A 20,269-nucleotide genomic window follows, 5' to 3' on the forward strand; every position below is an offset into this window, starting at 1 on the left:
CAAAAAAAAAAGATTAAAAGACACAAAACATAGAAGAATAAACTTCTTAAGTTCTTTCAAAATATCTTGGGTTTAGGTCACAAAAAAAAACATTTGTGGTGACCTGCACTACATTTTGGTTGTGGGATCCTTCTGCCATGTGTGCCCACACTTCAAACAACCCTGGGCTTCCTGTACTGCTGATGGAGGAAGAGTTTGGAGGACGGATTAGTTCACCCTAGGGTGAAGGCCAGCCTTTGGTTGGGTGAATATTTTCCTAAACTAACTGTACTGAGCCAATATCTATTGATTTTTAAGAATGAAGACAATTAGTTCACGTGGAAATGCCTGCACTGCAGATAGTTGAAGTTAGACAAGTTTGTCTTAAAATTACTATGACAACAAGAAGTTATGTGAACACATTGCCACAATATAGAACAAATAAACTCCTACTATATGTTTTTGGAGCTGTTTAGAGCTACTCCCCTTCTCTGCTACAGGAAGCAAAGAGGCCTTATTTTGGCCCTCCATGTTGTTCCTTCTTAATCTCCTATACTTATAACTGCTGCCAATTTTACTAGAAGATGGATGTCGTCTGAGAGATTCTCTGCTCCTTGTAATAAACCTGTTGACCAAGAAAACTAGCGGGGTCCTGGATGCCCTTTCTTTTGGGCAAAGCAAGCTGGCAGGTTTCTTCCTGGCTGTCCCCATATAGCCCAGGCAGGAAGTTAACTTTCACTATTGGCAGCACCAAATGTTCAAAACTCAGCTGCCAGACTTCTGAAATGATGAAATTAGGTTAAAATGGAGAAGATTAAAAATAACAGTCTGCAAGGTTCTTTTTTTCATTGACTTCTGAGCTAAAGGAAGGATTTGACTTGTCAAATATTTCTTTAGACCCAGCTTTTAAAAATATATGTGAGATTTCTACCCAGCTATAAGTGTAGTTTCCAGAAGACTGCAGGCATCGTGGGTCTTGTAACGTATTTGTGAAAATCTGGAAAATAGAGAGTTATGATGATTGTGATATGCATCGGCTTAAAAAAATACCATCTTCCTAAACAAGGAAAAGAAGCAACGTAGTAGAAAAGTTATCAAATGACAAATCCTTGGTTAGCATGGCCAACAAATCAGAGGAAGGACCCAGTGCCCACAAGTCTTATGAGAAGCGGCTGAGGGAAGTGTGGTTGTTTAGTCTGGAGACAAGAAGGCTGAGGGGAAAACTTTTGGTTCTCTACAACTACCTGAAAGGAGGTTGTAGCGAGGTGGGTGTTGGTTCACTTTCCCCAAGTAACAAGTGACAGGACGAGAGGAAATGGCCTCAAGTTGCACCAGGGGAGGTTTAGGTTGGATATTAGGAAAATTCTTCACCAAAAGGGTTGTCAAGCATTAGAACAGACTGCCCAGGGCAGTGGTAGGGTCCCAGTCCCTGGAGGGATTTAAAAGATGTGGAGATGTGGTGCTTAGGGACATGGTTTAGTGGTGGACTTGGCAGTGTTAAGTTTATGGTTGGACTCCATGGTCTTAAAGGTCTTTTCCAACCAAACCAATTCTATGATTCTACGATTCTATATTGAAAAACTACTGTAGATGTAAAATTGAAGTTTGGAGGGTTTACTTCTTTGGCCCTGCACTTTTCCACACAAGTCTGCAGCTTTTTGCATTTGCATCTCTGGGAATGAAATTTCCACCTCGCTCCACACATATGTATGTTGTTTATGAGCACAGATGATTACTGGCCTTCCAATTCGGTTGGGGAATCTGGTGTTGTTTTCAGCCAAGGACTTGAAGAATCTATGGGAAGTGAAAATTAATTGTTTCCACTAGTAAGATGATGTCTTGTGGTTCTTGGAATCTTTTTATTGTTTTTGATGAACGTGTCATAGTCACATTTCTGTGTTAAGAAAAAGGACATGAGAACTCATGCTGATAGACTTAACTGACTGAATGATATCAAATATCAACTGCCTCATTTTCTTGCTAGAGGGCTGCAGTTTAGCTGGCAGAATGGAGAGGAATTGGCAAATTGGACCGGCACCTTTAATTTCACGGATGACGGAGCAGTGAAGAGTGGCAGTGACACAGGCACCAGGTACCAACACCCGAGGGAATGACTACAGAGTTCTCTCTCTCTTTGTACTAACTACAACTGTGAGCACAAGCTGTATGAAAAATGAGATTTGTAGTTTGCTTTGGCTGCTTAGTACTGCTCCCCATGGCACAGAAGATGCCATGAATGCCCAAGTGTTGTGCTGTTTTCTCCCTTTGAGGCGTTGGGGTCATTTTGGAATATGCCATAAGCATCCATGCAGCATGCAGGAGGGTGACTTCTGTGTCCTGGTCTCTCCTATTTCCAATGCTATGTGTCAATAAGTGGCAGTAAGGGAGGGTGGGACTTTGGTGGGCAATGTCCCAACATGACAGTATTGATACATGCAGAGCACACTGGAAAATCTGGTGCAAGGCTTTCTTTATAATAGAATATGTATTCTAAGAAAACATAGTTTAAATTGAAATCTTTCCAGGATCAGGTAGGGCAGAATTGTTCTGTCAAGATAAGGCTGGAGTATTTTCTTTGTTTACAATGTTTTGAAAATATGAAAAGCACTGATGTGCTGTAGCAGGTTTTGCATTCTTATTAATTTTTAGTAAGATCCTTTTGACTGACACTTATCTGAAGGGTCATGAAGAGCCATGTGCATAGTCAGGAAACTGGCTACAGTTGTGACTAAAGAGCTCCATAGCTATTGAAGGCCATCTATGTAAATCTGGGAACCTCAATTGTAGAGGTTAAATATCCTGAGTCTTGTGTAATGTAAAGTTTAATAAATAGCAGGGACATCTTAGAAATACTGTAAGTTAAATAAAAAATAAAATAAATAAAAGAAAAGCAGCTTGCACTTAATACTGATGTAGAAAAAAACCTCTCTCTGGATAAATTACATATTTTGTTTAAAATATTGTCAAAGTATATTTTGTTAACCATACACCAGTACAGCTGTGGAGCTGATAGCATTTCAAAGGCAAGCGGAAGTACAGAGTCTGACCTGCCAAAAATCATCCAATGAACCGCAGCAATGCGGTTCATAATTCCTGTTATGGCTCTTTGCTGTAATGTGATCCAGTTTGAGTGTTACCTGCCACTGGGCTGGTTTAACTACTTAAGGTTCTTTATAAAAAGAACCAGCTTAAGCTGCAGTTTTTTGCTCAGAGCAAGTTAAAAATGGTTCATTCTATGTATGTATGTATGTTGGTATCTATCCATTTATCTATCTATTTGTCTGTCTGTCTATCTCTACTTTTACTGCCATGTTTGGCAGTAAAATGCCAATGCAGATGCATGTATGCATCTACAGTGTGTATATACAGTCTTCAGTTTAGGCATTTGGCACAACAAAGAACTGAATGTGGCACAAAGACATCTTCTTGAAGACATGAGAGAATTAATAAATGTAGATTTCCCCCTCTGGGCACCCTTGACAGAGAAAACTGAATCATCATTGATTGCAGGACAGGAAAACAAAAACCTTGACTGCAAAATACATCCTAGTTTTGAGGCACTGAACCACAGTACTGTTCTCAAGCTGTTTAGCCCCTTCAAAGACCAAGATGTTCAGGATGCAAGTGCTGTTTTTTATACAAACAAGCTCAAACTACACAAGCTAGGTGTGAATTTCAAAGTTTATAATATCAATAAAAGGTGCAAATTTCTAAGTCTTCATCGTGTTAATGACTGTGGAGCTGAAAGATGGGGATTTTGAGTTAGTTATGTTGTCTAGCTGCAACATATATTGCATATAAGTATGTTAGAGATATTATTTATCCATTTGTCTACAAAGCTGAGAATACAGCAAAATAAAAAAGAACTGCATACATGTGGAGGTGAGACTGGATGTGAGACTGTGTGGTGAGTAACTGCAGAGTTATGTCATAAATTGTATACTGTTTAACTTTGATCACCTTTCTTACTGTGTCACCACTAGACATCTCCCAAGAGTCTTAATCTGACACCCAACTTCAGGCTGTTGATATCAATTATATCAAGCCTTCCTCTAAGGAATAAATTTTTCCACCAAATGGAAAACTTGCAGACTACATTTTAGCAACCTAATTTTACTTGTATATATTTACAGGTCTCCAGTGAGATGTCTAAAGTGCAAAAACCTAATTATGTGTCTGTATACGCACAGTAAATACATTTCACTGTGTCGCTCTACAGTTTCTTGTGTGTTATCACCTCCTTGTGAAAGGTTGGGTGTTTAAAGATTTAAACTGAAATAGATAATATTATGCTTTTCATTATCATTTATAAATCTATATGTATATAGATACACGTTTATTCACACTTACGTGGTATCAACACATGTATATTCTATAACTACTCTGTATCTTTTAATCATGTAACTTAATACATGGTGTAGAGACATTGACAATTCATCCTGTGGGAGTGATTTATTAGATGAAAATGAAGGACTTCTAAAGCAAAGGCACATTGAGAGAATAAGTGAGTTAGTACCGCCAGACAAGACTTCACAAAAATGGTGGCCATATCAAAACCAATGCACAGTGAAGACTAAACATTGCTTGAAAATGTTCAAGTAGGACAGAAATGAAGAATGTAATGTTATCTGATTTCAGCAGAAACTGATTCAGACCTTAAGTGATGTATGAAGTTAAAGGGTGGCTTGCCATTGGCATATTTTTTTACTGTCCAGGGGAGCTTATTACACAATTTCAGAAAATAAGCCCTACTTTGTCTGCTGACAGCTCCACTGTGCCAAAGTCACCAAGCTAACCAAATCTTTTCATCCCAGTGCATAAGGGATGAAAAGATGACTTCTTCAGATTGCGTAGAACTTGGCATGGAGATAAAAACTAGTATCATCAGCTTGACTCAGTATGTGGTACAACTGAGAGTGTGGATCATGCTGATTGTTAGATCTGGAGAATCTAATATTGCTGTGGGTTGATGCCCAACAGAGATCTCTATTTGCTGGGGCTTATTGGGCACCAAAAGCTTCATTTTGATGCATATTGCATTGCTGCAGGTCTTCTAGCAAGAAGTAAAAATGAAACGTTCAACAAATCCTCAAAACAAATCCCCTGGAAGTGTTCTCGGCCAGGTTGGATGAGGCTTTGAGCAACCTGGTCTAGTGGAAGGTGTCCCTGCTGCTGGTAGGGGGGTTGGAACTGGATGAGCTTTAAGGTCCCTCCCAACCCAAACCATTCTATGATTCTATGATTCTATAAAACCATAGGGATGTGTACTTTCAGCTACAGGGGGACTAGATGAGCTACAGGCTCTTTGACAGTTGGGCTGTGGTGTTATCTGCCACCTTCAGTCCAGTATTCTCCAGTATGACAGATCTGGAGCTTTGTCCCCAGTGGCTACAAAATTGAAAGTATAATCAATTGGATTCATCAAATATACATTTTACAAGAATGAATGTAAGTGCTTGAGTCATCAGACCTCATTGGTCAGGACAGTAGTTGAGGATGCTCCTTAAGTCATAATGCTGAACTTATGCAAAGATACTAAAATCTTGAGAACAACAAGAAAAAAGAAAAGCCATTGCTTGCACTGAAAAACGCAAATGCGATTTTTGAGATGTTATTGATGTGTCAGTGTTGTCATGTGTTTTGTTATGCCTCCTAGGTGGTCATATGGATAACAACATCAGTAGCTTGTTTCAATCAGAGCGATGGGAATGGGCTTGATTAAAACAGCCAAAGAGCAGTTTTATTAGAAATTGGAAGAGTTCTGAAATGACATTGGTAAAATAGAACTCCCTGCAGCATACCCCACGGCTGCTTGTCAGGAGCCACTGTTGTTTTGATACAGTGACTGTGAAAGAGAAGAAACACCAAAGTGTTTCTCCCTAAAACAATACTCTCAATTCAATACACTCTCCAATAAATCATTCTAGGGCTGACAGTACAGTGGGAAAACCTCTAAACAAAGGTACATGGCAGTCGGTGTGAAGACCCAGGAAGCACGGGAGGTAGTGGTGTTGCTTCAGAAGTAAGGTCTGCAAGGTGGGCTAATCCCCTCTGGGTGAACAAACTGCAGGAGGTAGCCAGGATTTTGCTGCATCATTTAGGACTGTTTCTACTTTAGCTCCTGCTGTTACACCCAGAGCTCTTGTAGTAGAGCTGTATTGGGTAGTTTAGGCTCTCTTGGTAAATTAGGCTGAAATTTTGGAGAGATTTGGCTCCCAGATAAGTGGAGATAGGAGAAAGGAACAATGTGGCATTGGCAGGAGTGGGTGTCTGGACAATTCACATTGCTAATGTGGCACTGGGCAGTAGAGCCAAGCAATCCTAAATGATCTGTGGGTTTAGACATGAAGACAGGAGATCCAAATCAGAATGGTAGTGAGCAGCCAATGCCAGTTTTCCAAAAGCTTTCATAGTTGTGATGAAAAACATAACCTCAGGGTATCACACATATCAACTGTACAGATGTGTAAATTGCCTATGAAGTCACAGGACCAGATCAAATAAGGAATCCAGAAAAGGAGCATCTCTGGGATATGACAAATGGAGACATGTGCTTTTCTAAGGTTACTTGGGAGGTACATAGAGCTATCAATGAACACTTTTAAAGGACAGAAATATAAAAGCCAGTCTTCTTCTGTGGAAGATCAAACATATGAATTTAGGGCTGGTTCATGGAAGCACTTTTTAAAGTGAAAATCAGGGCAGAGTGTCTTGGGAAACTGCCCTTGTCCTGGATGGACATTTCTGATGCCATCTGTTATCAAAACCTAGAAAAACTTTTGACACTAGAAAGGGACAAATCTAACCAAACATTTCAAAATATTCTAGGTGGATGATCAGGAGATTTATAAATTAACAGCTTTTATCTCAGCTAAATGAGATTAAATGCACACGAATTCCAGCTTCTGAATTTTGTTTGATTACTCTGTTTTTTCGAGGAAGAAAAACAGCTTTCAACTAAAGATGCCATTTCTATCTTTAGCTTCTGGGCATTGGATACAATTTTTCCTTGCTGTATTGTATTGAAAAGCTTTCTTCCACTAGTAATTTTTTCCTCATGCAGTGTCTCCCTACTCAGTCACCATATGTTTAGCTTTATCTTCATAAACTTCTCATACTTTTTAGAACCCAGATAATTTTTACAGGTGCTTTTGTAACTCTTGCTGGTGTCTCAGACTTTCAAACATGACCTATCAGAACTGGATGCAGGAATTCAGAAGAGCTATTACCACATAAGGTATACAAAGGTGTATGACCATTGTCTCTCACTTATATGTTTGTGTTTTTACATGACACAGTTTATAGTGACATATTTTGTTCCTAGCTACAGCCACATACTGAAAGTTCACGATCAGATAGACATCTACGACATCTAGTAACATTAGAGATGAAGATGATAAAAGATTTCAACTTGTTAATGCCAGTGACATTGGCATCAGCAGGTGGTAGCCAGGAGGAATGTGAATCATCTATTTTTTGTATTTGTTGTCCCCAAGGAGGAGGTAGTCAAACAGTTTCATCAACTTGTGTAAGACAAGACTATTGCTTCTCCAGCCTCCTGCTTTGTGTCCACAGCACCTTATCTCTCACTTCAGTTTTTCAAGCACCAGCCATCCTGTTGTGAAGAAGTCAGCTCAGGCTCTCAAATGGCAGAAATGACACATGCAGCAATGTGATTTTTTGTACCACAGACCTAGTAAAGTGTAAATTAATCTCAGGGCATCAAACATTTCTGCTTCACCTGCCAGTTGTCAGAGCAGAGGGATCTCATTTAACATCAGTATGTCCACAAGTGTTTTCTTTTGCAAGGTGTAGTATGAAAGGTCATTATTATTTGCATCAGCTTCAGAGGCTACTCTTGTTCTTGGTGGTAATCATGTAGTCTAGGCAGTGTCTATGAGAGCAGAGTGCAAGGTCCCTGTTCTGCCTGCTGTGGGCAGATCTGCCTGTCAGTCAGCCTCTACGTCGGCTTCTTTATCTGACAAATGAGGATTGTACCTTCCAAATGTGGTCAAAGTAATCTTAAGAGAATATGCCATACAAAGTGGTAGGGTGCACTCTTTGAAGGAAAAAAAACCCACTGTATCGATGTCGGACCCCTAAACCTTTTGACCAAAACTTACAGTTTTTGATGTTGTCACACAGAAATATTAATAGAGGCAAAGGCTAGTGGGATTTGGTTACTCACTCACAATGGGCTCTCTGATGAAGTCAACACCTACTTTGCTCTGCTCTGCGTGAGTTTTCCAGAACCCCTCTAGCCATGATATATAGATGATATACAACACAAGAAAGATGTGGAGCTGTTGGAGCGGGTCCAGAGGAGAGCCAGGAAAATGATCAGAGGGCTGGAGCACCTCTCTTGTGAAGAAAGGTTGAGGGAGCTGGGCTTGTTTAGCCTGGAGAAGAGAAGGCTCTGGGATAGACCTCATTGCAGCCTTCTAGTACTTGAAGGGAGCTTATAAAACCAGGAGGGAGAGCCAGTTTCTACATGGGCAGATAGTGATAGGACAAGGGGAAATGGTTTGAAACTCAGAGAGGGAAGATTTGGGTTACATATTAGGAGGGAATTTTTCACCCAGGGGCTGGTGAGGCACTGGAACAGGCGGCACAGAGAAGATGTTGGAGTAAATTTTTCACCCAGAGGGTGGTGAGACACTGGAACAGGTTGCCCTGAGAAGTTGTGGCTGCCCCATCCCTGGAGGCATTCAAGGCCAGGTTGGATGGGGCCCTGGGCAGCCTGATCTAGTGGTTGGCAACCCTGTCCAAGGCAGGGGGATTGGAACTAAGTGATCTTTGAGGTCCTTTCCAACCCAAGCCATTCTATGATTATATGATTCTATTATATGCTCCACCTCTGCAGTATTTTTGCTACAAGGATCTGAAGATCCCATCTGGCCTTGCCAGAGGACCACAAGTCCCTGTGTGCTTTGGGCAGTGTAGCACACTTGCAAGGTTCCAGAGTAGGTAAGGTGAATTTAATCCTGAGGCTGGCCATGAATCTGCCCATCCTGATGAGTCCAGGCACTGCTAATTGGACAGTTCTCTTAATAAGTGGAAGCCTGCAGTGCTTGGTTCATTTATTCTCATTTCTTAGTCAGTGGATAATGTATATTTTTGGAAAGAACTTTGTTTTTTCTGCAGGGTGGGTGGAATCCTTCCCGTGATACTCTGCTCTTTTGCAGTAAGTGCTGCAACCTCACTGCAAACAGTGCAGAACCGACACTACAGGGATGAGCCAAACAGGAAGGTGGTTTGTGCAGGAGAAAATGGCCTTGTTTAAAAGATGCCTGATAATTGCACTCAATTGTATTTTAAAACCTTTGTTCAATATATCGGACAAATCAGTGCCTCAATCCAAGTGTCACTTGAAGGCAGGATTGAAGTCTCAGGCTTTTTAATTCATGCAGCATGATCAAGAAAAGCTTACTTCTGATCAAAGCAAGAGCAGCCCAACTGCAGATGATCAAAGACCTGAGTTAGCTGGTGTACTGGGAAACCAAATCTGTCTCTCACTTGTGAGCTCAGTAAGCTGCTCAGCTGGAAGTGAGGTTGCAATGGGAGACATGAAGGTTAGAAAAGAAGAAAGTGTCAGTTAGTAAAAAATGGAAAATTACAGAGTGAATAGCATCTCATTTCTGGGCATTCAGTATTAAAAGCCATAAAAAAAAAAGACAACTCTCTGAGCACTTGCAGCTTGTGTGCTGTTCAGATAGAGGATCTGGTCCTGGAAAAATATTGTAGATTTGAAAGGACATAGAGCAGTGAGTCATGTCTAGTGCACAGGAAAACGCAATCCCACATGCAACTGTGGTATTTGTTGTGATTTGGTTGTAGTTGTGTTCCCTACTGTAAAGAATAATGAATTCGTGTGTTGGTTTTGCTGTAGACTTGTGATCTTTGATACAAAATTTATTTAGATTTCAGCAGTGGAAGTGAAGGCAATGCAGGGAGAAGACATTCTGACGGTGATTTACCAACTCTGTTTTATGGATAGAAACATGACTGTCATTCTCATAAAGCTGAAACACAGCCCTTTTCCATAGCAAAAGGAGTGGCGTAGTCAGGTTTGTCACTTGTTACTAATCAAGAGCATAAATCAAAACAAACTGCACTAGACCCTTGCTTCTTAGCTAGATATCAGACTGAGGAAGATGATGGGGAGGACAGTTTCCATTTGTGCTAATTAAGCTTTCTAACAGGAAAATGTATCTTCTTTCACAGGATACTACATGGTTTAGAGTAGGAGTTAATAGGCAGAAGCAGCACTCAGAGCCCAGGGAGTGGGTGATACTGATGCTTCCTCTGGGAGAGTGTGGGGGGCTGGTCTCCAAACACTCCCAGCAGGACCAAAGCCTGCTTAGCAGAGGATCTGGGTTTGAAGAACATCCGTGGGGGATGAGTGAAACCATGTTCCTTGTGCTAGAGGCCAGTGTTGTGCAAAAGCTGTGTTCAGGGAAAGTACAGCGTGAAGCACTTCTGCAGGAAGAAGTTGACTGGTGCTCCAGGGACCTGCCTCTGCTTATTTGCCTTGGTGTCTGTAGCAGGAGAGGATTGCTGTGAAGCAAATAAATAGCATGAACACTCCTGGGAGAAAGAGAATAAGCTTTTTTTTTTTTTTTTTTTGTCTATTGACCAGATACTGTCTTGCAAATTCCTTACTGCAACCGAAATGTTGCAGCATCAGTAGCATTAATACTAAGGACGCTTAGTGTCTGCCTGTCTGCTTCAGATGTGGTTCAGGGCTTATGAATGACAGCCCAGATGATGATTATTCAGTGGCTCAGGCAGACTGAGTTAGTTTCAACTGAGCTTACCCCGTGGCCACTAGCATCTTCTTACCACTCAGTGCAGAAGTGACACTGCCGTTGGTGTCCCCTGCCTTTGCTGCAGGCGGCACGAGTCCCATTGGCCGTGTGTCATCCAGCCTGTTTCATGGGTCCTCCCTCTGCACTTCCACAAGGTGACAAAGGGTGAATTCCACACTCCTAGTGACTCTGCTGGAAAAGGTGGAGCTATTGTGAGAGTCAGAGACTTGCAGGACAGTCCTTTGCTTTCTGAAGCTGTAGGCTAATGCAATAACACTCCAACAAATGCAATGCTGCCTTGTGGATGTCCCTTCAGAACCAGATATCATTTATTTTTTACCTAATCCTTTCCTCCTTACCCTTCTGCCTCTTTGGTAACACATTCTTTTTCATTTTGACCTTTGGTTTGTGGATCAGGCAATGATCAAAGGGAATGGTTTGGACTCAGGAAATTTTATCTCTATTTCATAAAATAACATATTTGTCTCCAGTGCCATGGGCTGAAGCCAGCTTTCCCCTGCTGCGTTATTCCCACGTGATAGCATCTGCTGTTTGACATCTGAGCTGCAGTTCTCTAACTTAGCAGCAGAGCCAGAAGTACGCAGGAAAGATAAAAATACATGTTAATCTAGATTTTTGCCATTTTTATCTGTCCTGAGGCACATACAAAGTAATGAAATGCAGTGTTAAGTGAAAAGCAAGGTTGAGGTTGATGGCCATTGCTATCCCCCTTATGCCCAAAGAAAAGAGGTAGGAGTGGTGTGTAACATGCTGAGTGCTGCATGGGGATGTATATCTGCCTCTAGCTATTGTGTGGAACATGCACACTTGTGGTCCCAGGTTTTCTCTGACTCAAAGAACCAAAGTAAAGAACGGATACCACAAAATACAATAAGAAAAATTAGTATTGCAAAAGAGTGAAAAAGTTGTCTGGACTGGTAGCCAGAGGGGACTCCTTCATCCCTATAAAATTCTGTGACCAGTAAGAACTCCTATGGTGGGAACCTGCTTTGGCAGGGGGGTTGGACTAGATAATCTCCTGAGGATCCTTCCAACCCCCACCATTCTGTGATTCTGTGATTCTGTGATTCTGTTGGCTCCACAGAGAGAGATTTCAGTTTAGTTTGGGACATTTATCTGGAGTACATCCACACACGGCTTTGACCTGGTGCAACCAGGTGAGCTCTTAATCCAATTTCAGTTGGAGCAGCTTTCAAAATACACAAGTTGCTCAGCTCCAGTTCAAGAAGCCAAGCATGCAGGAGCTGTGTCAATGCAATGGATTTTAGCTACTCTTTAGTAAAGGCTGAATGTCCAAGTGAACAATTGAGTTGGAAGGGAAGCCCAAGTCTTTTGGTGAGAGACCAGATGAAGGTTTATGTTACATGAACTTTATCTCCCTCCTGTAGGGTGAGGAAGTCTTTTCCCGGATTTGCTATTGATTATGGAGCGCTTTAAATACATAATTTCGTCTACAAAACTTGTATTAAAAATATCTGTGGCCTTGAAGACTGTGCAAACATGTTTGCAAATAGTCACATTTTTTTAAAGATTACCGAGCTATTGTTTTTTTCTGAGAGTAATCAGTTTAATTTTGAATTCTTTATTAGGAATTTATTATGTCCTCCTGTCACCTTCTAGGCATAGCTTTCTTCCTTTCAGTCTCAAGGTCTCTGGCTCTCACTGGACCACAGAAATGGTTTGGGATTTGACAAATCTGAGGTGGTGAAAACCTCAGGGAGAGGTGAAGGAGATGCATCCTAAAGCAGCATTTGACAGGATAGAAATGTTCCCAGTTGGCTGCATATTGCTTTGGGAAGCTCTTGGGCTTTTTCCAGTTGCAACCAGTCCCTTTCTCCCTTCTGTGGGTTTCTCTCTTCCGTGCTTTATCAGATTGATTTCTGGATGTGCTTACAAGGCTAAATTCAGAAGCTGTTTGCTTTTACATGCTTCTGGCCTTTCAAAACCGTGTTGGAGACACCTGGAGATGTTGTTTTCTGGACACTCTCCCTTCCTACGGTTCTCTTAGGAAGTGTGAACACTGTTCCCCAGAACAGATCAGTTTTGGATCCCTCAAAACTTTGATATTAATTATAAACATGAACTCCTAAGGAAACTAACGAGGCTTTCCTACTTAGGGATTATAGAATAGACAGTCAGGTCAAACATGAATTTTGATGTTGTTTTAAAATTACACCAAACCAAAATGCTACATTTCCAATGATTGTTTAAATAAAGCTCTTCCAGGAATCTTGTATTTTTCTTTCCTATTGAAAATTCAAAGGATAGTTTGGATTTACAACCTCACGAGTTCTGAGATTTTAAAGGATCCATCCAAAATAACTTTCTCTAGCCTATTCCTGCATGTCATCTCCTCGTATTTCTTCACTATGGTTATAACTGCTGTAAGGGTATATGCAGTTCTTAGATACTAGGTTTTAATACAGACTTATAAGTGCTGAAACTGATACAGAACTTGATTTAAACCCTAAATCTTTTTTGTCATTTCAATACAGTCTCATTGAATTCACTGGGCAGCCTGGGCTTTTTCTGGCCCCTAAACATGGGTAGATATCATTGTGTTTTGTTTTCCCTTCACACCAGTCTGATGGCTAAGGTGGAGGAATTTAACCAAAAAAGCAAATATTTCTGTCTATATTTTAATTAATAACACTGTCATTTGTGCTGTGTCTGAACATTCAAATCTTTTTGTTTTCAAAACCATCTCAAATTTTTTTGAGAAGACAATCCCAGCTTCCCTTCCTCTCCAAATACATCAGAAGATTAAATCCCACAGAAAAGATCAATTCTGTAGAGGTGGGCAGCAGTTGCCACAGACAAGGTGCAACCTCCAGCACTTTGCTTTCCACCTAAGAGCAAAATTTAAGGAGCTTATTTTTAAGCTCTCAGCACATTTGAACATCCCAAAGGATGGGAATAGTGTTCTTTAAGTGATCAGTACTTTTCCCCTGACTTTCAGTGGCAGCTGACATGTGCTGACTGCTGGAAAAGGTAGCTGGTCCTTGTTGGTGTCTACTAGATAAATGAACTCTTGTAGAGATGGGCAAACTGGACATGGGTGGCTTTTCTACAATCAGCAATGACATTTGTGTTTTCCTGTGAAGTAATAACTTGCCTATGGGCCAGTGTAGTCTCAAGTTAGGCAGAAATCATAAATGACAACTTTAAGCAAATTTCCATTGATATTTAAGACAAGTATTCCAGTCTAAGACTTATTAATAATATTTTTTTTTCTTGTCCTTCTTCAGGTATTTTGAGTTTTATGAAGGGCCTTTGGAATACAACTCTACCAAATGCCTGGAATTACGGCAGGACATCATTGAGGTGAAGGTTTTGTCTATGTAAGTATGAAAGAATGTTTGCTAAAATGTTACTTTTCAGACAGGATGAAAATGATAACTTACAACAAGATGGCCAAAGATGCAAGGATTAAGAGATCCCATCAATAGGGATCTCTTCAGCGTTTTGAGGTTCTCCTATATGTGCAAATAGTCACATTTGAATTTGATCTGAGGTCCATTTGAAAAAACTGGAGGCATTTCACATACATTGAGGCATTTTGGTCAGGTCTAGTATTACTGTTTAGAATGAAATACACTGTGATATTATTTGTAATATTATATTCCAGATCCTCTGCTGAGGGTAACTGAAGAGTAACAACAGCCAGACTGACTCGTAGCAAGTGTCCATCTAGCCTAAGGCCCTGTGATTGACAGTGGCCAGCAGTGAAGGCTAAGAAATGAAGCAAAAAGGTTAGCCCTTCCTGATCGCAAACACTGGCATGGGGACTAACTTGAGTTACTAGACTACAGTAGTCAAGGTGGATAACAGATCTCTCTGTTAATTTGTTTAGATCTTTTCTGAGCCCATTTGTACTTTTGACTTCCACAATTTCCTGCAGCAGTGAGTTTCACACGTAATAACACTCTCTATAAAGTAGGAAAATGCAATTCTGAGAAACAATAAAATATCTGTATTTTATCTTTTGTGGTCCCACATGCGCATCAGAAAACTAATGAGCTGAATGAGTTGTATCCATGAAGATACAGAGATGGAATGAGGCAAAAAAGTGAGGTTGCCCATGGAACTCCTTGTACAGAGCAAAGCAGGATATTTTTGTGTTGTCCTTTTGCATTTTCAGCACTGCATTGAATTTAAGTGCTTAGATTATGCCTAATCCCTTACCGTATCTAAAACCAGTGGTTTACCAACAACGCACAAAGTTTATTAAGGCCTGTAAAACGCCCTGAGAATCTCAATTGAAAGTGCAGCTATACAAGTGCATAGCATTAAACAATCAAGGCTACAGCATATATAATTTGTTGCTCCAGGTCTGCATGAATTTTGAGCATGTCTCCCTCACTGACTTTGTGCACAGGAAAACGTAGGTTATGTCTTGTCTTCTGTATTTGGTACTGGAGATGAAGGATACGCGAGTAACAACTTTGCACTGCTTGCTGACTTGCAGTGCTTAAAAATAAAAAGAAGGGGTGAGAATGTGACACTTCTGCCAATGTTCTGCTGAAGATGGGGAGTTTTGAATTGCTTTTCTGCGTACTTATCAGATGGTACAGAGAACTACTAATTTCTCTTTATCTTAACCAACAGCACATAGAAGGTAGGGGACTGCTGCTCAGCTGGATGGAGTTAGCCTTACTTTTATAATAGATGCCATTTGACATTAAGCTCTTTTACTTTGCTGGGTTCTTCTGATGTGCTTGCTTCTAACATGCTACATTTCCTAAGTCAGCCCTTACGGTAATGGAAGATTTCCAAGTTAAAGTGCTCTGGTGGGCTACAGAAAGTACAATATGACCTAATTCTTTCTTGTTACTTCCATAGCCTGGGAAATCTTAAGTTCTGCTCACTTTAAATGTATAATTATCTTAAAAGTCTTTGCTTTATTCAAACATTCAAAGCCCTCAAGCCTGAAAAGAACTCATTAGAACCTATCAGTCTTGAATAAATCTCAGACTTTAAAATTTCCCAGCCAGATTATGACATTGCTCCCAAGCTCTAGATATTTGCAAGGATTTAATTATCTCTGTTGTCCAAAATACAGAAGAACTCTAAGGTAGAAGTGGTTGGAATTGATGATATCACCAAAAGTGTGTCATCCTGTATCATCCTAGTAGAAGGAGGGGTGTAATTTTTTGATATAACTAAAAGTATGTTTATTAACAGAAGGGGAGGGAGAGATCCTTATGTAAAGAACTTATGTGAAGAACATCTTACCATCACAGATGTTTATCCCTACATGTGTGATCTTGTAGTTTAAAAAATGGATTTACCAACAGTGCTATTCTGTGGGATATCACGGATTCAAATAACCTCACCAAAAATATAATGTTAGTTGGCCAAATTATCTGAAGTATCCTCTTTTCCAGTACCCCCTCTGCTGGGCCCTTCTACTAGGTGCAATTTTTCTCCCCAAAGCTGCTGTAGTTGCCAGACACTCATTAGCTTCCCAGCATATTGTGGACAGTATAGTAGATGCTTCTTGCTTTATATTGCACTTTTTATCCTTAAGAAATGGAGAGTGCCTATCAGGGAATAGAAATCAGTCCCAAACATCTGAAGAGCTACATCAGTACCTGTGTATACGTGGCTTAGTGTTGTTATGACTGGGCAGAAGAAGAAATAAAAATGATAAATTTTGCACTAGATAGACTTATTGGTTTGATCTATCAAAATCCTACTGCATGGTATCCTGGCTGCAGCTCTTTTAAGAAATGAAGCCCTTGTAATACAGTGAATTTTTATTTTCCTTCTTTTTTATCATTTAGGGTGAAACAAACTGAATTGTTTGACAGATGGAAGAGCCTACAGATGTGCAAATGGGAGATGAATGTCACAGAAGCTAACTTATTCAAGTAAGAATTGTCCACATTAATTAGAATGAGTAAGATTTACTTTAGTTTTAATTTAGTTTCCTGAAGAGAGAGCAAACCTTCATATCAATAGCAAGAGTAGGAATTATAACCCTGTTATTATTGGAGTACCATCCTTTTGAATAAATATGGACTTTTTCTACTTTGAAAAAGTCAATAGCAAGAGTGAAAGAGAGCTTTTCTGGCATGTCTTTTCATGTAAGGCAGGGAATTTGGTATGGGAAAGATTTTTCCAGGTGTGATTGAAGCTGATGTGAGGATAAAGCCAAGACCTAATGGCTGCACCTAATACATCAACCTAACTCTCTGGTGGTATAAAATGCTAATATTGTTGATGACACTGCAAATTTGGCCTACAAAATAATAAAACTGCATTTTTTCTGTGATGTATTAGGTACTGTCAGATCCTGTTTATGACTTCCTTTTTTTTAATGACTTCTCAGCTATGGCTTTTCTCTGACTATCTAGATATTTTTTCTGGTCTCCAGAGACCTCTGCAGTTTGTTTCTGTAGTATTCTGTCTTCCTTCATGTAACTTCCTCTTTACTGAAGGTCCTCCATGGTCCTTTCAAGATACAACTTTTGAAATTTGTCTTGTGAAGGCAATAGTAGAATGAAGCCAAAACAATATTTGAATGTTTTATACTGGTATATTCAAGGGCCATATTTGAGTAGGTCTACAGAACCCATTTCAGAGTAAGTGGAATATGGACTGGTTAAATCTGTAAGTCACTAGCATGATTCAGAGTTGTTGCTTAGAATAAAGCCCCACAACTTTCTCCCAAATTCTCTTGCATGATTCCAGGATATAGCTGTCACGAGTTAATAAGAGAATGTGAGAATGCATGTGCTCAGTTAGTCATTAACATCTTTAAAAATAACTAATTGTTAGTCCTAGGCTCATAGCAGTTTTTCCAACAGGGGCTCCATACATAAGTTTTTTCAGATTTTTTAATTTTTTTTTTCTTGAAATGACTTGATAGGCAATTATCAAATCACATTTTGAAGACAAGAGCCATTCAGGATTAGAGTGTACTATCTTAAAGATTGCTCAGAGTAAGAGGTCTAATGGTTGTGCCTAGAGTACAAGGAGCACATTGAAGCATGGAGGCCAGCCCAGAGCTGGGAGCAAAGAGAAAGGACTATCTAAAGACCATCAGGAGGACCATCACTCTCAGGCCACCCACACCAGCACATTAAGCAAAGAAACTTTCTCCATCGTAGGGAGTGCATTGAGAGAAAGAAGAGATGAAAGACTCCTGTTGCTGACTGTACCCATGTGGCTGATGTATCCCTGTTTAAGAAACTCCCACTGGCATCTAGATGTAGACTAACCTTTGCTAGCTGGTTCCAGGATCAACAATCATGCTAGTCATAGAATCACAGAGTCACAGAATTACCTCAATTGGAAAAGACCTAGAAGATCACCAAATCCAATTGTTAAAAAAAAAGGTTTTTTTCAAGAAAAAAAAGAAGTTCAAAGTCTGTTTTATTTTTATCTTATGGGACAGAGACTTCAGTGCATGAATGTGTGAGGAAACTGTAGTCCTTTAAAAGCAGACCAAAGTCTCTGAGTTTGGAAGTAGACTAGTAGGAAGCTAAAAGGTGGTGGTCTAACAACACTGAATTGTGGGCTTTCGAACTTTGCCAGTTCTGGACCATCAGGTGAGATTGGAAGAATCCAGCAAAAGTTAAATGTCAGCTACTTAAACAGTAGGGAGGGACGAAGCACAAAAATCACAGCCTTTTTAGCTGGAGACTAAGAAAAACAATTTCCTTGACAGTCTTCTTCCATCGGATATCAGTTATTTACTTTAAGGAACGTGCCTCTGGAAAACCAGTTGGACATTAGATTAAAGAGCAATATCTCTTTCAATTCCTTAATGCAGACCTAATGAAGATTTTTTTCATATCTCAAATATCACAATTTAATCCCAGTGCCTTTTTGTAATTATTTAATTACTATAAATTATTCATTGACTTATTTAGTCTCAATTGCTACTTTGATCTGATCGTCCAATTGTGTCATTTTTCATGAGTCGAGCCTGTAATAGTAATTGGACATCACTGAAATGTTTGCATAATTCTGTATTTGCTTTCTGGTACTTGTAATAAAGCCCATAAAGAAGACTGGCTTCTTCTTCCAGCTTGTAATGAGGCCACATACCCTAGAGGCAAGGTATTTAATCTAGGTTATTTGAGATCCATTTAGCTTTGTCTTCATGTTTGTGCATTTGCCATGACATGTATTTTTCATTAAAGGTGTAAGATGAATTGAGTGAGAAACAGACTGGCTCTGGAGTAAGAGTAAACTGAAGTCAGAGTCTCACTTCCAGCAGTAAAAGGAGAAAAGCATTCGGGGAAAGATGGGAGCTAAGAAATGGACCCTGTTTTCTTATTTAAACTTCGTATCAGATCTGAAAAGGTTTTCTCTCATGCCCAGAATCCCATTCTTGAGATTTCAAAACAGTTCTTGTTTGCACTGGAATACCTGACACTTTGTCCCAATGACTAAGAAAATTTTGCCCATTTATCTGAGATTTTGGAGCTGTAGCCATGACCAGTCTTCCTGGCGCATATCTGTCAGAGCCACATCTTCCTGATGCACATATGCAAGGTCAAAGGCAAAAATAACACCTTTAAAAGTTTTTTTGTAAGTGTGCCATGCTCCACAGTAGCCTGGTAAGTGGGACAGTGTCCTTAGGTGTTGCTGTGTTTAAGTCCATGCCCTACTGAGTTTCCACATCCCCAGATAAATACTTTAACCCCTACGTTTCCCACCCAGTGATGAATAAACAATTTACAAAGAATGGAAGACCTCTAAAGCAGAGAGGAATTAATTTGTTAGGAAGGTTTCCTTGGGATACTGGGGTCAGAAGCTTTTCTTTGGGGTCAGGAACAGGACTACATTTGCACATATATTTCCTACAGCCTAGAAGAGATAAGTTCAGGAATCCCACATCTTCTGGGTTTGTTTTTGGTTTTTGTTTGCTTGTTTTGTTTTGTTTTGTTTTGTTTTTTTACTCTAAGTTCCTCAATCAAGGAAAATTTCACTGAATCTGAAATTTTCTAAAGGAAAATACAGCAAACCACAGTTTTTACCTCTCCTGCAGCTAAAAAGTTGGGTTTTTTTTTATTTAAAATGCTTTGTTAGGAGTAATAGTAATTGCAAATCCTAAAGCATGCTATCGACTCCTTGATTTATTTGTCTCTTTTTCATTTTGTAGGTCTACTTTGTCAAGGTGTTGCAATGCCCCTGCCTTTCTGTTCACCACCCAGAAAAATACTCCCCTGGGGACTAAGCTGAAATATGAAGTGGATACAAGTGGAATCTTCCATATCAACCAAGAAATCTTCAAAATGTTTCCAAAGGTACCTCATGCTTCTGTCAATTTGCAGAACTAACTTCACTCTACTTGCTGCATTAGATGCTATCCCATAGCCAAGGGTGTAGGAGTTGGCTGTTTGACATTTCTACAAATTTAATTGCTTATGGTTTGAAAATGTTTATTTTTAATATTATATTTTAGCTGATTATCCTATTTTCTAGTGGTCATCTGCTCTAGTATT

General features: G+C 39.9%; 1 protein-coding gene across 1 annotated transcript; it reads left to right on the forward strand.

Annotated features, from left to right (window-relative positions):
* Nucleotides 1-1,955: 1,955 nt before the first annotated feature.
* Nucleotides 1,956-20,071, forward strand: LOC104522829 (alpha-2,8-sialyltransferase 8E-like; the record flags this gene model as incomplete). Its single annotated transcript, XM_029084322.1, has 4 exons — nt 1,956-2,071; nt 14,057-14,149; nt 16,595-16,681; nt 19,927-20,071. Coding segments are annotated over 4 exons (441 nt in total), but the record flags the coding sequence as incomplete, so codon positions are not given.
* Nucleotides 20,072-20,269: the final 198 nt, after the last annotated feature.

This window comes from Antrostomus carolinensis, unplaced genomic scaffold (assembly GCF_000700745.2).
Source record: "Antrostomus carolinensis isolate BGI_N321 unplaced genomic scaffold, ASM70074v2 scaffold48773, whole genome shotgun sequence".
Classification (NCBI taxonomy): Eukaryota; Metazoa; Chordata; class Aves; order Caprimulgiformes; family Caprimulgidae; genus Antrostomus; species Antrostomus carolinensis.